The 16,646-nt window shown below is 36.1% G+C and overlaps 1 protein-coding gene across 15 annotated transcripts in view; it reads left to right on the top strand.

The window, feature by feature from the left end:
- Nucleotides 1-13,217, top strand: part of mast3b (microtubule associated serine/threonine kinase 3b) — a 74,391-nt gene extending 61,174 nt beyond the window's left edge. For 14 of the 15 annotated variants that reach the window (XM_073916550.1, XM_068224300.2, XM_073916546.1 and 11 more), the window contains 6 exons: nt 1,237-1,437; nt 1,669-1,895; nt 3,051-3,173; nt 4,181-4,314; nt 6,001-6,182; nt 9,927-13,217. In XM_073916550.1, coding sequence (XP_073772651.1) covers nt 1,237-1,437; nt 1,669-1,895; nt 3,051-3,173; nt 4,181-4,314; nt 6,001-6,182; nt 9,927-10,933 — 1,874 coding nt within the window. In that variant the 3' untranslated portion in view covers nt 10,934-13,217. Of the gene's footprint in view, nt 1-254; nt 1,438-1,668; nt 1,896-3,050; nt 3,174-4,180; nt 4,315-6,000; nt 6,183-9,926 lie in introns of those variants that run through there. The other variant, XR_012387074.1, reaches the window with a different exon arrangement.
- The last annotated feature ends 3,429 nt before the right edge of the window (nt 13,218-16,646 follow it).

Raw genomic sequence — 16,646 nt, 5'->3', positions numbered from 1 at the left:
ACCCCCCCTAATTATTAGACCGCTTTTTTTTCCCCAATTTCTGGGAGTTTTACTGGGAGAGGATTTTTTTGAACAATTCTAAACACAATAGTTTTAATAACTCATTTCTAATAACTGATTTATTTTATCTTTGCCATGATGACAGTAAATAATATTTTACTAGATATTTTTCAAGACACTTCTATACAGCTTAAAGTGACATTTAAAGGTTTAACTAGGTTAATTGGGTTAACTAGGCAGGTTAGGGTAATTAGGCAAGTTATAAAAAAATTGCTTAATAAGTTTGTCCCTAAAATGGCTTTTAAAAAATTAAAAACTGCTTTTATTCTGGCCGAAACAAAACAAAAGACTTTTTCTAAAAGAAAAAATATTATCAGACATACTGTGAAAATTTCCTTGCTCTGTTAAACATCATTTGGAAAATATTTTAAAAAAGAAGAAATAAATTCGAAGGGGGCTAATAATTCTGACTTCAGCTGAAATTTTGAATACAAAATTTGTATTTATTAAGTTGTTTAACTTTTATTAATTATTGTAATAATAAAGTGGGATTGTAATAATTTGGATTAGAAAACATTTTAAAAGTAAAAAGTTTGGAATCAGAAGATTTTTTTTTTATGATTTTTGAAGACGGCTGTAAGAAGGTTGCTCACTCTGTTCTGTAACCTTTTCACTTTTATTTCGCCTACTGTATTTTTTCTATGGGCTGTGTTCCAGACATCAAAATGATAATTTACTTATATTTACAAAATATATTTAGGTTTGTCAGGAAAAACACTGGTCAACAAAGTCTGTTCTCTGTATTTTAAATACAATTTAAAGAGTGAATTAACAGATCAAATATTCTTGATTTCATTTCATTTTACAAATGTGTGTGTATACATTTTATTTTTCTCATTTAGTTGCCTTACCACAATTAGACTTCCCACATCTCTTTCAGCCCTTATTTAAAAATAAAAATCCCTGCAGCACTCAATAATGATGGGGAAAAGGGCTTTTGAATCTGATATGTTTTAATTCTGCTGTCTGATGATTTTCTCTTTTAAAAAATGTATAAAAAATAAAAAAAATAAAAAATCCTCTCCTCAAAGAAAACCTCTTATGGATTGTGCAGAATTGTATTGAAAATGTGTCCATTAACAATGTTCAGTCTTTAGTCTTTCTATTATAATACTAGAAAAAATTAATAATATAATAATGCAGTCACTAAGGTGGATTTGTGTTTTAATTCTGCAGCTGAAGTTGTCGTTTCTAACCTGCGAAGAATCAGGCTACGTAGCAACAGCACAGGAACGAAACACTCGTCTCCAAGGGAACAAGGGGGTCCTCCATGCTTTGGAAACCAGCTGGAGACACCCGACAAACAGCGACTCTCACCAGGACGCAAAGTCCCCAAATCCGCATCAGTGTCCACTCTCTCACTCATCATTACTCCAGGTCAGACCCCAAACACGGCTACCAAAAAACACAGCTACCATAGCAACATCTCAAAAGTGTCCTTTTCATATATAGTAAAATAGTACAGTGGAGATGAAAATTGTAAAACAGTTTATGAACGCATGTAAGTCTTGTAAATTTTGAAGATATTTTTATTTTGAATAAAGCTGCATTTGATTAAATCACATCCGTTGGAAAGACCTTTTTGACGTTTTTCATTTTTTCCCCCAGATGACGGGAGTGGCAGCCTACAGGGACGCTCCATATCCCCTCGTTCATTTTCCTCCAATCCCTCATCGCGAGACTCCTCCCCCAACCGAGACCTGTCGCTCAGCATCAGCAGGCTCCGTCCCCCAATCATCATCCACAGCTCTGGGAAGAAATTTGGCTTCACGCTACAGACTATACGTGTTTACATGGGAAACAGTGACATCTACACCATACACCACATGGTCTCGGTGAGCAGAGAATCATTAATAAATCTTCCTTTCACAAAGCATCCTGTCTGAATTTAGACACTTAAAGGTGCTGTATGAAAGTTTTTGATTCTTCTAAAGCACAGGTGTCAAACTCAGTTCCAAAAGGGCCGCAGCTCTGCAGTTTAGTTCCAACCCTAATTAAACACACCTGATCAAACTAATTGAGTCCTTCAGGCTTGTTTGAAACCTACAGATAACTGTGTTGAAGCAGGGTTGGAACTAAATTGTGCAGGGCTTCGGCCCTCCAGGAATTGAGTTTGACACCCCTCTTCTAAAGCTTATAAATAGTATAATATGTTTGCAGATAGTAAAGAAACATGCCAAGTAAGCATACTTTTTATCATAAAACAATGCTGAAGTCAGATATATGGCTTTGAAAATGTATTTTCCGTGCCGAATTGCTTTCTTTGTTTTCGTAATATTTCAGCAGCCCGGGTTACCGCATGTCATTCATTCATTCAAAAGGCTCTCATAGCATGAGAAATGTGACCTCCGGTGGACAGTAGCAGACTCAGAGAGATGCAGATTGAGTTACACCAAAGAGCATAGTATCAAAAAGAGAGGGTGCTCCAGCAACACTTGAAATAAAGGAGAATATTGAATTCAATAAGTGGCAACATGTTTCGGCATTATTTCATTTCATTTTCTCGATTACTACAAGTGTTGCTAGAGTTCCCTATTTTTCATGATTATTAATCAAAGGTGATTTCATGTTGTACAGTAAAGCAGGTTCTAGTAAACCTGCTTTACTGTACAACGTGACATCGCCTTTGATTAATAATCATTAAAAATAGGGAACTCTAGCAGCACTTGTAGTCACCCGGCCTTCACCAGAGATTTACTACTGATCACACAACTGTCCTTTCCTGACAAGATGTGTGTGACAATCTCAGCTTTGCTCAATTGCATTTGTGACTTCATTTTGATTAATTGCCCAGCCGTGCTTTCATTCTATGAAGTATAAACTTTGCAATGACTCCACAAATCCCGTGTTTGGAACTGTGGAGCGTGATCATTTATATTACCTGTTCGTGTAATGTTTATACGTCAGTGCTGAATTGATATATTTTGCGTCCCAAATTATGTCTGTATTTTGATCCATGTTTTGTGCTTCTATTTTCCCCTGTCTGTCAGGGTGTGGAGGAGAGCAGTCCTGCCCATGAGGCTGGACTGCGAGCAGGTGATCTGATCACTCATGTGAATGGAGAATCTGTGCAAGGTCTGGTGCACACAGAGATGATGGAGCTTCTCCTGAAGGTATTTAAAAAGCAGCATGCTGGGATTCGCTGAACCATTGTGTAATATTCTAAAGTAGACCATAAACAAAATGTCATTTGAGGAATTTTGCAAAATACACACATTTTAAAACACATACTTAAAGAGATAGTTCACCCCAAAATGAAAATGTACTATTTACTATCACTATTTACCTAAACTTTTATGAGTTAGCTTTTTTTCTGTTGAACACAAAAGAAGATCATTTGAAGAAGGTTTTCTGGTACCCGTTGACTTTGATAATAGGAAAAATATATACTATGGACGTTAATGTTTTTTTCAAAACAACTTATTTGTGTTAAACAGATAAAAAAGAACTCTGTCAGGTTGGTTACATGTACAGGATGATGAGTAAATGATAACAGGATTTTCAGTTTTGTGTGAAATATTCCTTTAAAGCTGTATTTGACAGTTGGTTTTACCATGGTAAGAATTGATTATTAGGTCTGAAGCACTTTAAACTGTTGTGAAATCACTGTTGCACATCATTGCACATGTGTATTGGTTATTTAATTGGTTTATATTGGTCTTACTATGTAAAAAATGTATTAAAGTAACACAAAATGTTCATTGTTAATAAGTTTTGATAAATACAGTCATAATTTTATCATCAAATGTCAACAAATGTATTTGTCCATAAAAATGTTCAATGAATGGAATAATTTAGTTATCTGAAAGGCAATTTTGACTTTTGATAGTAATTATTACAACACATCTACAATTATTTTGACTATTCAAACCTTTAACATTTATTTTAATGGTCTGTAATGATCCATAACTAAACTAGTAAAATGTCAATGACTGTACTATAAATTCAACAATGACTGAATATAGATAGTTTGTCAATAGTTTATAAGGATTTTTTCGATAATTAATTCTCAGTAGTAACTAACAAAGTAATTAATAAATAAATAATATAGAATTAAGAGAGGTTTTTTTATCATCTCAGTTAGTTTCATCTACTTTGTTTTGGCTGTTTTGATGTACAGAGTGGTAACCAGGTGACTCTGCAGACTATCGCACTGGAGGACACGTCTATAAAGATCGGTCCGGCACGCAAGAGCAGATGTAAAGGAAAGATGGCCCGCCGCTGTAAAAGCAGATGGAAGGACAATAAGGACCGGTCAGGAGAATTAATGTTCTTATAGCTCATGTTTATTCAGTTATTAAATAGTGGTTGGGTGTTTTAATGGCTAGTTCTATTATTCAGATATCAAGATAAACAGTGGAACCTGTAATGTCTACATGCATAATACAGTTTTACCCTTATGTACTGTTGGGGATGTTTTCAGTCACTCTGGGGTGATTTTGTGTCTTAATTTGGTCATAACTTTTTCTGTGTTTCAGCTAGCAGATTAATTTTTAATTACAGATCTTATTTTGAGAAATGCATTGAATATATATATATATATATATATATATATATATATATATATATATATATATATATATATATATATATATATATATATATATCATACTTATATATATTACTATCATATTTATATATATTACTATCATATTTATATTAATATTTATATTCATATTTATATTACTCCAACAAATTATATATTTCGTTGGTAGTTTTCCCTGTTGGGAAGAGGTAAAATTATTCATTTGTACTGTTGGCAACAATAACCCTTTAGATAGGCCTGTTGGCCTTGTTTCTGAATTTTATATGGAGTATAACAGCAAATTAAAGTGTGTGTACGTGTATCTGTGAGTGTGTGTGAGTGACCTTTATGCACTTACCTTGATGTGTCTAAGAAAATCAAAAAATGCATCTCAGCTCTCAGAACTACATGGTATGAATAAAAACAAAGACTCTATTTATGTACCATAAAATGTGGTTATAATGGACGTCAATGGGGCAAAATGCGTTCAGTGATAACATTAGTGATATTGGCAATAAAAGAGTTAAAAAAAAACTGTAATTTTTCTTAACAAGGCAGTAGTTTTGATCAGGACTGAGGTTGATTAACAGAAATATATATTCGTATTTATATATGGATTTCAATTACATTTTAATTTGAATCAGTATTGATTAGTAATCAATATTTATCTCAGATGGTAACTCATAAAGAAACATGGCATGTCTAAAACAAACTTTGTGTATTTTCATCAATGTTTTTAAATTGCAAATGAGAAACTCATTAAAATATCACAATAACAGAGTTTACATAATCTACTATTGGTGTATGCTTAACATTTTTTACAAATGATGAGAAAAGAATAATGGCACACCTCAAAATCCTTCTAGACTTTCCCAACATAGGAATTGACATCACTTGGAGCAAGTCACATGCTTTTATTCTCTCAGTGCTTTAAAGGTTGTTATACTTTTTTATTACCCTGTAGCAGAGTTGACTACAATGTAGGGACATACACCATTTATTATTTTACTATTGGAATGACAAATAATACAGAAAATATATGTTGCATGCAAGTGTTTAACTTGGTAAATGGATGCAAATATGAATATTAGTCTTGAATGCATGTTTCAGTCAAAAATAGGTCAACCAGAAGTTAAGTTAATATTTTCAAGATAAAATGTCCCTAAATGCACATTATTTTTTTAGAAATAACTTGTGTAATATTCAAAACAGTTAAATAATAGAAGGTTAAGGTTTTATCTACATGCATTTGTAGATGCATGTTTATCTAGATGCATTTCTAGAGTCACCCATAGTATATACAGGCTAATATGTTGTCTTTTTCTGATGTTAATGACGTTCTGTTTGATGCACGTGCAAGAGTTAATCATTCATCGAGGTTTGCTGTTAACCCAAATAATCTGTTGTGTACACAGGAGGCGCAACATGCTAAAGAAGCTGTCCAAACAGAGCACAGTTATGCACAGCAGCCGCAGCTTCTCCTCTGGCCTGCATCACTCTGTGTCCTCCAGCGAGAGTCTGCCAGGCTCTCCTACACACAGCCTTTCTTCAGGACCCACAACACCCTGCCGGAGCCCCGTTCCTGACCACACCACTGGTATGACCTGACTGCTTTGAGAAAGGAGAAACAATTTCAGCAAAGTCGTCATACCTTAATTGATCAGTTCAACTTTGGGAAAATTACAAAAAAATATTCAAAACTAAATTATTTGTGATGTTATTGTTGTAATCAAGCTTACATTTAATTGTCAATTAAGTAAAACTTATCCGTGAGTTGATTTTCAGAGCAACAGCTCTGTTAGCTCAAACCTGCTCGGGAGCAAGCCTATTTCATATAAACAGGATTAGATTAGGTAATTTCAAGCAAAGGTAATACTGAAAGTATGTACCAAATGCTGATATTTTCTAATTAAACTTATGCAATCTGCACTCCGAAATAAAAGTGCAAAGACTGTCATGGGGTTGTTGTCCCCAAGAGTTTCAAAAAGAACATTTATTAATATGGACTTTTGGAGACAAACGCATACTATTTTAAGGTACCAGCATTAGTACAATTTATCTATGATAATAGACATGCACAATATTCTCCTTTATATAATTTTTGCAGTCATGCATGTTTTGACAGTTAATTATGACAGTGATTTGATGCTTTGTAAAAATTGCAGATGCATTTACCAATATCCAAATGCTTTTTTGCAAAATTAATTTAAACTGCCAGTTATTCCTTATGCCGATTAAGAAACTTGAATAGACCTAGGCTACTATAATAAAGAAAAACTAAATCAGTTGCTAAATACTCTCGACACATGAAAGTGTAAAGGCTGCAGCCCACAGTATACGTGTAAAGGTATTGCGTTTCATATTTAACAATTGCTGGGAATTTTATGCTCACATGGACTAATGAACATAACTTGTAACGAAACACCAAAACACATATTTTGAGCGGTTGACAGTCATATATTTGTCCCACGCTGCTAAAAACACTATCAGGACACATATATTTCACAATAAAAGTGAAAATTTGTTGTTTTTGTGTAATTTCGAGCAAATTCGTTCTTCCGGTTTGAAAATTATTGAAGCTGCATCACGGCGATTAGATCCTTGTGTGTATTCCAGCATGTAGACTGGCTGTCCGTACTTGGGAGTACTTCGTGACGTCTCTGAGTGTGCTGCATTCATTCATGAGAAAGACTTGGTACTTACCAATCAGCTCGTTCTATTGTGTATGTGGTGCAACTTTATTAATATGCATGATAGCTTAAACCATTTGTACCTGTACAGTGTTCAGGCGGCAGAGAGACACCATGTTGTGTTGCCAAAACAATGGGAGAAGAAGAATTGTTTGGAGATATGAGTCGTCAGTTTTGCTTTTGTAATTTGCTGCCAGGAAGGCTTTGTTTTCATTTCCTGCTATATGAGCGCAACAGAACTCACGTGTGGATTACAGTGCACACAACGCTCGACAAAAATACGTGTCTAAGGAAAAAATTTTTTACCCGATAGCTTTTCTCATGGAAATGTTGAATTCCGGAATTGCTGCTAGTCTCCTTTTAATAAAAACGTGGCTCCAGTTGGTGTTGATTGTCCTGTCTCTATAGATTTGGAAAGCGATCAGTGGTCTTTGTTTATTCAGATTGCAAAGTTAGTTCGTCAGCAGTACTCTTTCAGTGTTTAAAAACGGACCTTAGTCAAATGATTTCTAAGTTACTTAAGTACATTAATATCACTACAATATTATAGACTGAAAGATCCGTTATAAATTCTGCTCTCCGAGTGTAAACATGTAAACACCGCAATCAAGCTATTACCGTCGTGGAGGATTTTCGCCGCATTTTGTGATGGAAATAACACGGCTTTCTCATGCTACCTACCGAGTGCATCTAAGTTTCTGATTAATGCTGAGTTATTTTTTTTATCTCATTTGCTGTGCGGTATCAAACATTGCACTAAAAATACATGCTTCCAGCAATTCCTCTGATCAAATATCTCATTTGTCACGAGGGGCATGGATGAAATTCTTAAATGAAAGTGCCAAACTGCAGTTAAAGTCCACCATTTATTAATTTGTCAAATAATTTGATTACTGATGTCCATGAAACACAGTCACTGTCTTTCTGCCCGCGTCTGTGTGTTTGTGCGTGTGCCCAAATCGAAACTCCCATTTTTATGCAAATTTTTATGCACCTTCACTTTTTCTGTCCTTCGACACTCCTCCCTAAACAGAGCTGGACAAATCAACTTTCCTGATTTTTTTCAAACTAGAGGTGTGAAAACACCCTGCTGAAACGGGGGTTTCATGGCCCTTTAATCAGATTATGTCATTACGCTACTGTGCCATCAGCCAATCATTGCATTGCTCATCATGACTTCGAGGATCGATAGATCTGTCCTTCACAACACATGCAGCGATCTCAGATTAGTTCATCCAAATATTTTAATCTGATTCGCAAACTTGTATAAAGAAACAAATTAGTCAGAGATCAGTTATCAAGATAAATGTATCCAGGATCTGTCAAATCATCTTAGATTATTTAAGGGAGGTGTGAAGAACAGACCCCAGGTGGCTCACAGGTGATTAATTTTGGGGTGAATTGACCTAAATTGAAAATGATTTTAGGGGTTGTGGGGGATTTCATAGATTTTATAGCCCTGAGTTAAGTTTGTTGCACGCAGTCTAAAATTTGTATAAACTTTTTGCATGTAAAAAAATATGCAACCTCACATTGTCGGCCACATTTACCCACAACCACTAAAACGTATGTACAGCATAAAATGTAAAAAAAAAAAAAAAAAAAAAGGCTGCATCCATAGAAAAATTTTTGAGAGGTGTTTTGACAATCAAAAGACTTTGACTTCACAGCATATAGAGCACTTTTTAACAAAACAAAGTGTGTAAAATAAAGACTGAATGTGAAGGATGCTTGAGAATCATTAATTAAAGCTTATTGTATGCTCGTCTCTATTCAAAATTAATTAGTTCACAGAAATTTGTGTTTTAACACGGCTGCACCATTGAAAGCAAAGTATCAAAATGCCACAGATTTTTTTAAATAAACCGATAATCCCATAGCTCATCCTCTTTATGCAATGGATTGGATGGACATAATTTTTTCTGAACTTTATTTTGAATAAGAGAGAGAAGAACTTAAAGCATGACTGCTTTAATTGCCACAGCCATATCACCCTGTAGCCATAGACCAGTTACTCCCTAAAGCTAAGCAAGGCAAAACATGGGAAAACTAGGGTGGTTGGAAGTGGTATTAGTGAAGTCAGCAGGGGGGTGGGGGGGCGCTTAACTTGCTGTCTGTGTGAGTTCTTGTGCCCTAGTAAAAGTGAACCATACTTTCACTGAGTGCCGTCTTTCTGAAAAGACGTTAAACCGAGGTCCTTACTCTCTCAGGTCATTAAAAAGTCCCACTTTTCTTAAAGAGAAGGGGTGTAACCCTGGTGTCCTGGCCAAATTCCCTTCATCAGCCCTTAATCATCAGGACCTAACAATAATCCTCATCCACCAAATTGGCTGTATCACCGTCTCTTCACTCCACCTGTTGCTGGTGTGTGGTGAGCAGACTGGCATTGTTTTCCTTTTGCTACCAACACATCATGTAGATGCTGCACACTGGTGGTAGTTTGGAGAGACCCCCCTCATGAATGTGAAGCGCCTTGAGTGCATGGCCATACACGATAAATGCGCTATATGTGTTGTTTTGTGATGTTTGTTTGTCTGTGCATGACAATTTTTTTACATAAGGAAGACTTATAAAATTTTAGACTTCAATTTGCGAAGCCCTTTATAATTTATAATGTGTTATTTATTTTTTTTTTTCAAACATCTGTTCAGATACCGGCCTGCCCCAGAACGCCTCTCCATGCTCCAGCTCTCCGAGTTCACCGGCAGTTCAGATGCGTCCCAGTTCACTGCACGGACTCGGGTCTAAACTTGGCAACCAGCGGTACACTAAAGTGGGCAGACGGAAGTCCACCAGCAGCATCCCTCCCTCTCCTCTGGCCTGCACCTCCTCTCCACAGGCTCTGTCACCTCAGCGCTCCCCTTCACCATTACCCAGCATTTCCAAAACCCTCCACTCCTTCCACGGCAAAACCCTCTCACCCCCCACCATCATTCGGCATGTGGTCAGACCCCGAAGTGCAGAACCTCCACGTTCTCCTTTGCTAAAGAGAGTCCAGTCTGCAGAGAAACTTTCAGGGGCGTTATTCGCTGACAAAAAGCCACATGCGGCCCGTAGACACACCCTTGAGGTCCCTCATTGTGAGCTGGACGTCTCTGGAGACGCTGAGGGAGAGGTGGCCTGCGGTTCGGTATATACAACAGATCACGGCAGGCTTGGTGGATACTTGTGTGCCCAAAGATTAAGGGACTGGCCTAGCGAACGCATGGAGCAGATTGTGGTCATGCGTAAACTCAATCTGTCTGAACGCAGAGATTCCTTCAAGAAGCAGGAAGCTGTGCAGGAAGTGAGCTTTGATGAGCCGGATGCTCCACAGACTTCCGCTCAGACAGGCACATCTACTGGCACGCGGCCCAAGCATATAATGGGCGAATCGCAGTCGGAGGAGGAATGTGTGGCAAGAAGAAATCCGTTGGTTCCTCAGATTGCCGTGCAGGGATCTGAGAGCGAGGAAGCGGATGATTGGAGGCTTTGCTCAGATGAAGATGAAGACGAGGCTGAGGAAAACGTGTTGCTTACTCGGAATCAGGGTGAGCCTCGGATCCACACCGCTAACATTTCCTCGGTTGCTACATGTGAAGCTACTGGAGTGATTACAGTTACAGCAATGCCAGAAAATCATCCGAATCCTGAAAAAAGCAAACTGATAAACAGATAAATGAGTCAAGGACTGTTACAGTACGTGGTTCTCCATTTGGACTCCCCGACGCACCTGCTTGCACATTTGAGCAGCACAGAATTCCAACGATTACAGAGTGAAGTATTTTATTAGCATGTAAATGGAAGTAAGCTAGTCTTACGCAGGGAATAATTAAGCTTTTTTTTATTTATTAATATTTATTAGAGTACTGTTGGCCAAAAAGAAAACTAAAGTACGGTTGCTGGTCTGGTTTTCTCACTTTCTGTGAACCTGTCGAGAAGGGAAACTGAATGATTTTCTATGAAAATGTGCAAAAGCATTGAATTCATTTCATTTTCCAAGAGCTTTTCATTTTTGCACAGACTTTGTGTACGGTTTATAAAGCTGCGAGTTCAAATGCTATTTCAATGGAATAGTTAAGTGGTTCTTTTCATGCATTATTCCACATTCTCAAAGTGGTTCCAAAGCATTTGCAATCATCCATGCGTAAAGACGATAACAAAAATACTGTGGAAAGCCAAAAAGGTACTTGAAATCTGGTAAATGTTGGTCAAGGTGTTTAAAAAAAACAGGAGAATTTATTGTCTAAATTACTATCTTATATCAAACCAAATAGATGTTTTAGATATTTTTTGTTACCTGTTTTTTATTAAAATGAATTAATGAAGTTTAAGAACAAATTCTATGATTATAAATAGGGTAACAATACTGGAATTTGATACCAATCGGTACTAAAATTTTAAAAACGTCCATTTCCTGTGAATATTTGAGCGCTGTGAAGCCTGTTCTTTAAACATCACTGATTTGCCATTGTGTTCACATGCCTAACAGAAATGACTGTGATTGGTCGTGAAGGTCATCGGTTCACCGAACTCACTGCTGCTTAGTGAGTGTAATCACAGGTACAGGGACACTAGAGCATTTCAAAGACACGTCGATCAGCTGTATTGACTATAAGTTGACATAGATCTGCTGATAAATCACGGCTTTAAAACTCTCCAGTGTCTCTGTATCTGTGGTTACACACAATAAACAGCAGTGAGTTCGGTTAACTGATAAACTTCACGGCCAACCACAGTCATTTCTGTTGAGCACGTGAACACAATGGCAATCCAGCACTGTTGAAGAATGCATTCCACAGTGCTTAAATGTTAGCAGGTAATGGAAGTATTTAAAATTCCAGTACCAATTGATATAAGATACCAGTATCATGACAACCCTAATTTTAAATAATTATTTTAATTTATATTTAAAATACAGTAAATTCCGATCATGAGAAGACAACTTAAAGATGTGAAGATCTTCTTAAATCCAAACAAAAACGTTAATTTTTTTTAAGGTAAAACTTTTAACGCACAATTAATTGATAGTTTCTCAAATTGTTCTTCCTGTATGTTTTTTTCACCCAGCTTTGCATGTTCAGTTTACTTGCAACCTAAAAATGTTCCCATCACAGGGTTTAAGGTAAATGGAACCTATGACTTTTCTAAGAGATAGTTAAGCATGCAGCCTCATGCTTCATGCTATCTAAAAACTTACACTGAATAACCGCACAAAAAACAAACCACATCATCACGAGCTTTCCGCGGACCGTTGGCCTGTCAGGAGTTCTCACAAGCTTTTGTACTTGGGATAATGTTTACATTTTTTATATATTTGGATTATATTTTATATATTTGGACGGTGTAAAGGAATCTGTATGGCCTGTTTTAACTTGATTAGAAATGAGTCAGTGGGTTGAGGTTTCAGCTTGATCATTGTTTTAAAGTTGAACGTGATGTCTTTGTTTAATAGGCAAATCTCACCAACACTGCACACATCGGACTGGATGTTTGTGTTTAAATGCATGAGTATCTTCCAAAAACGTTTTTTCAAAAGACGTCGTTATTTGTATTTAATAGGACAGTATTTTTATTGCATTTAAAGTGCATGAATGATGTCAGAACTTTGTTAATATTGGACTTTCAGAAGAACAGCACATTTCTGTATGGAATTTTTAAGGTTTATTGTTAATTGCGACTTTTGTGTTACTTTATGCATCAGGCTACTGTAGTCGTAAGCACTTTTTGTGACACAAACTGGTGTAATTTTTTAGTAGGCCGTATTTTTCCCGCCTGTCAGACAGCCGATTGCATGCTGCATGTTAAGTGAATATACAGTGCACGTTGACATGGCGACCTGAGTGCAATATGTGTTTAATGGTCAAGTATAATCAAGCATTTGAATTACAGTAATGTTACTAAAAGCCTAATGTTATGCAGACCCTGTTGTGACATTTTATCCAATCTGTAATCACAGACTTTAGTGGATGGATTGTTTGTCATGTGGATCTGGAGCATGTTCAGATGAACAGGGTCACTACTGTTACATTCACACTAAAGCTTCACAGCACTCAAAACCATCATATCATATCATATATATATATATATATATATATATATATATATATATATATATATATATATATATATATATATAAATGTCCAAACTTGGCCCTGTGTCCGAAAACAGTGTCCTGCAGAGTTGAACTCCAAACTAGTTTAATTGTGTGTGTGTGCGTGCGTGCGTGCGTGCGTGCATGCGTTTAATTAGTGACCGAACTAAAATATGTAGGACACTGGCTGTCCAGGGCCGAGTTTGGACACCCCTGATAAAGACTTGTGTTTATATGGATATATACATACATACATACATACATACATACATACATACATACATACATACATACATACATACATAGATGCATACATCCACGGGCACACACACTGCTCTGCTGATGGTTTCTTCCATTTTTTTCCCTAATTGTCAAGAACTACAAATTATTGGTATGTGTTTGTAAAAAAATACTTTTATATATATTTTTTAATGTTTTAACTGTTTGTCAGATGATGTTTTGTAATAAATCATTGACTGGTTAAGAGGGAATACTACTGCCTTTTTATTTATTTATTTTTTTGGTTGATTCAATGTAATATATATGTATAAGCTTTCTTAAAGCTGAAAACACTGAAATAATGAAATGGCAGCCCTGAATCCTGATCTATGAAAATTAAAAACGTCATTTGATGTATCAACAACTGTAGATTTTTTTATTTTTGTTGAGGTTACACAATACAAAGAATAACATCTTGATGTCTTGATGACTAAAAATGATATTCTTGAATTTTTTATATTATTTTTTAGGGGTTCACCTTTATTGTGATAGGACAGTGGAGATTTTAAAGACAGGAAAGTGTGGGGTGCAAGAGATCAGAAAGAAGCTTGAGCCGGGAATCGAACTCGGGTCTCCGTGAGCACCTCTGTGCTGTGTCGACAATGTTTTTCTTATGAAGGGCCAGAAACCAAACTTGTTTGAGGACTGTTAGTCAAGAGTAAATACCAAACTGTATTACTTTTAAGTATTTATGAGTAATTTCCTATTATTTAAAAATAACTACAAAATAGTGCTTTGAATTATATTAACTAATGCAGTAATTTTTTAACTTTTAAAATAAATGTATTGCAATAAAAACATAAACTATCCTATTAATAACTAAATTTAATTCAAAGCTGAATACTAAGCTGCATTTGCCTTGATTTGCTAGCTGATGTTTTGTGCATTGTCCTCTGTCTGTCGAGTGACAGTATTTACATTTTTAAAAATCAGATTCCTTTACAAAACCAAAGAAATGACATAACAAACAAAAGGTTACATAAATTGGAAATGACGATCTCTGTCAAAGATATTCATCCCAACCACCTACCCATCATTCTCCTCTTCTCAAATGGGATGGTGGGCCAAATCAAAGATTAGCATAGGCCAGCTTTGGCGCCCAGGCTCTAGTTTGTGCTTCTCTGCTCCAAATACTAGGCTATTGGTGCTGACATTTTTGAATAATTTAATTGAACACCATTCTATTTAGTGCAAATGTTGATTTTACAATCACATGCTGAACAAAAAGAATTATAGCTTAAAACTTCACATGTCAGTATAGTGGTTTTACGGGTTGTCCTTGACTCATAAAAACAGTAAAGGAGTCCAGACTTTTTGCCATCAGTCTGAAGTTCTGACTAAGCAAAGCTAATCCAGTATGATTGTGCGCTAAGGTCCTGGGGGGCACTGAAATGAAGTCTCGTTACAGAAAGTGTGGATCTTAGCAGGCAGCAAACACTAAGCACTTCATTGTCAAGTTGCAACAATAAAGAATTCAATTCAATAAAGATTAAAGATTCTGCTGGACCTTCAGGTAAAATTTCAATGACAAAGCTATATCTGAAACAGGACAAGAAGAAAGGTTTAAATGGAGGACATTTAAAACTTAAACTGAAATCATTTAAATCAGAGGTTTAACTGAACATTTTTAAAATGAGAACCAGTAAATGGATAAATCGAACAATTTGATGCCATGATCTGAGAAACGCACCAGTCAGGAGTAATGCGGAAATTTGTGAAACTGAATATTAAACAAAATAAATTAAAAAAATTAAATATTGATGATCTCTTAAAATCCAAATAAAATGCAACTTTGCATAAAACATTTATTATATATAAAGTTCTTTTACAGAAAAAGTGGTTTGCCTTAATACTCTATCAAAATCTGAAGGGCAGTGCCTCTTATGGTTCATTTCCACGTAGACGTACGGTTCTAACAATACAGTGTGTATTTATTTCCATTGTGGAAATTACCAAAATAGTGAACTGTACCACTTTTTTAGGACCCTTTTCTTAGGGTACCTATACAACAGTGTTGTTTAAAAGGGTGGAGCTAGACTTGCTGCTGAACACTATTGGTTTACTAGGAATTGTCACTTGCATCTGCATCAAGAAACAGAAACAACATCATTGAAACAACGGCACAGGAAAGCACAATTGTAAAACACAGATGAAACAGTGCCACAAAAGTATAATGATGGTGTGTACCCAGCTATAAATCATGCTAAAATAAAGCTCATCTTATCTTGTGACAACCATATGGCAAGAAGCAAAAAAAATGTTTCTGCTCTATGTCTTCCATTGTTGTTTATGGGACTTAAATGCATGACATCCAATCAAAACACAAGCGGTGCCAGTTTATTTTGCAACATCTACATTTGAAATGATGAATTTAACTGCACAAAAGGCACAATGGCGCATAGTTTTCTTCTATGAGTGAGAATGATGTCAATAGCGACTTTCTTGTTTACACCACTCTTACTGTACAAAGAAAGGGGACTGTTGGTGGTTGAAAAACCAAATCTCACTGTATTGTACTAAGCTGTACTATGCCGCTTAGTGGAAATGAGGCATTACAGTAAAAAATCCCTCTGCTGGTTTCACCATCACAACATCCCACTAGCTATCTAACTTTCACAAGTTTCCGATCCAGATATTGGTCAGTCTCAATCCTCCTTCGCTTCAGTGGTCAAAAAGATTTGGCCTGCATAGTGATGTTGCATTGACACAACACTTGTAAAGTGAGTGGCAACTTCTGGTTTGAATGTTAGTGATTCTGAGTTCCAGATCATTACACCAGCAATGCACAGTAAAAACATTGTGAAAAGTGATTTTGTGCCACTAGGTGCTGCTCTCTTTTGCCATTTTTACACTGTGGCCTACTAATCGGGTCACTTTACTTGGTTTATTTGGCTTGATTTGCTTCTAAAGTTTATTACTGATTCAATATCAGTATTAATAGCTCATCCATTTGCTATGATCCCTTTTTTAACCTTCAGAGTGGCCACGTTCCTGAACGACCACCAACCCTGTATGTTT

This window comes from Danio rerio, chromosome 11 (assembly GCF_049306965.1).
Source record: "Danio rerio strain Tuebingen ecotype United States chromosome 11, GRCz12tu, whole genome shotgun sequence".
NCBI lineage: Eukaryota > Metazoa > Chordata > Actinopteri > Cypriniformes > Danionidae > Danio > Danio rerio.
The sequence above is the reverse complement of the archived record's forward strand: the minus strand, read 5'-3'. Positions and strand labels throughout refer to the sequence as shown.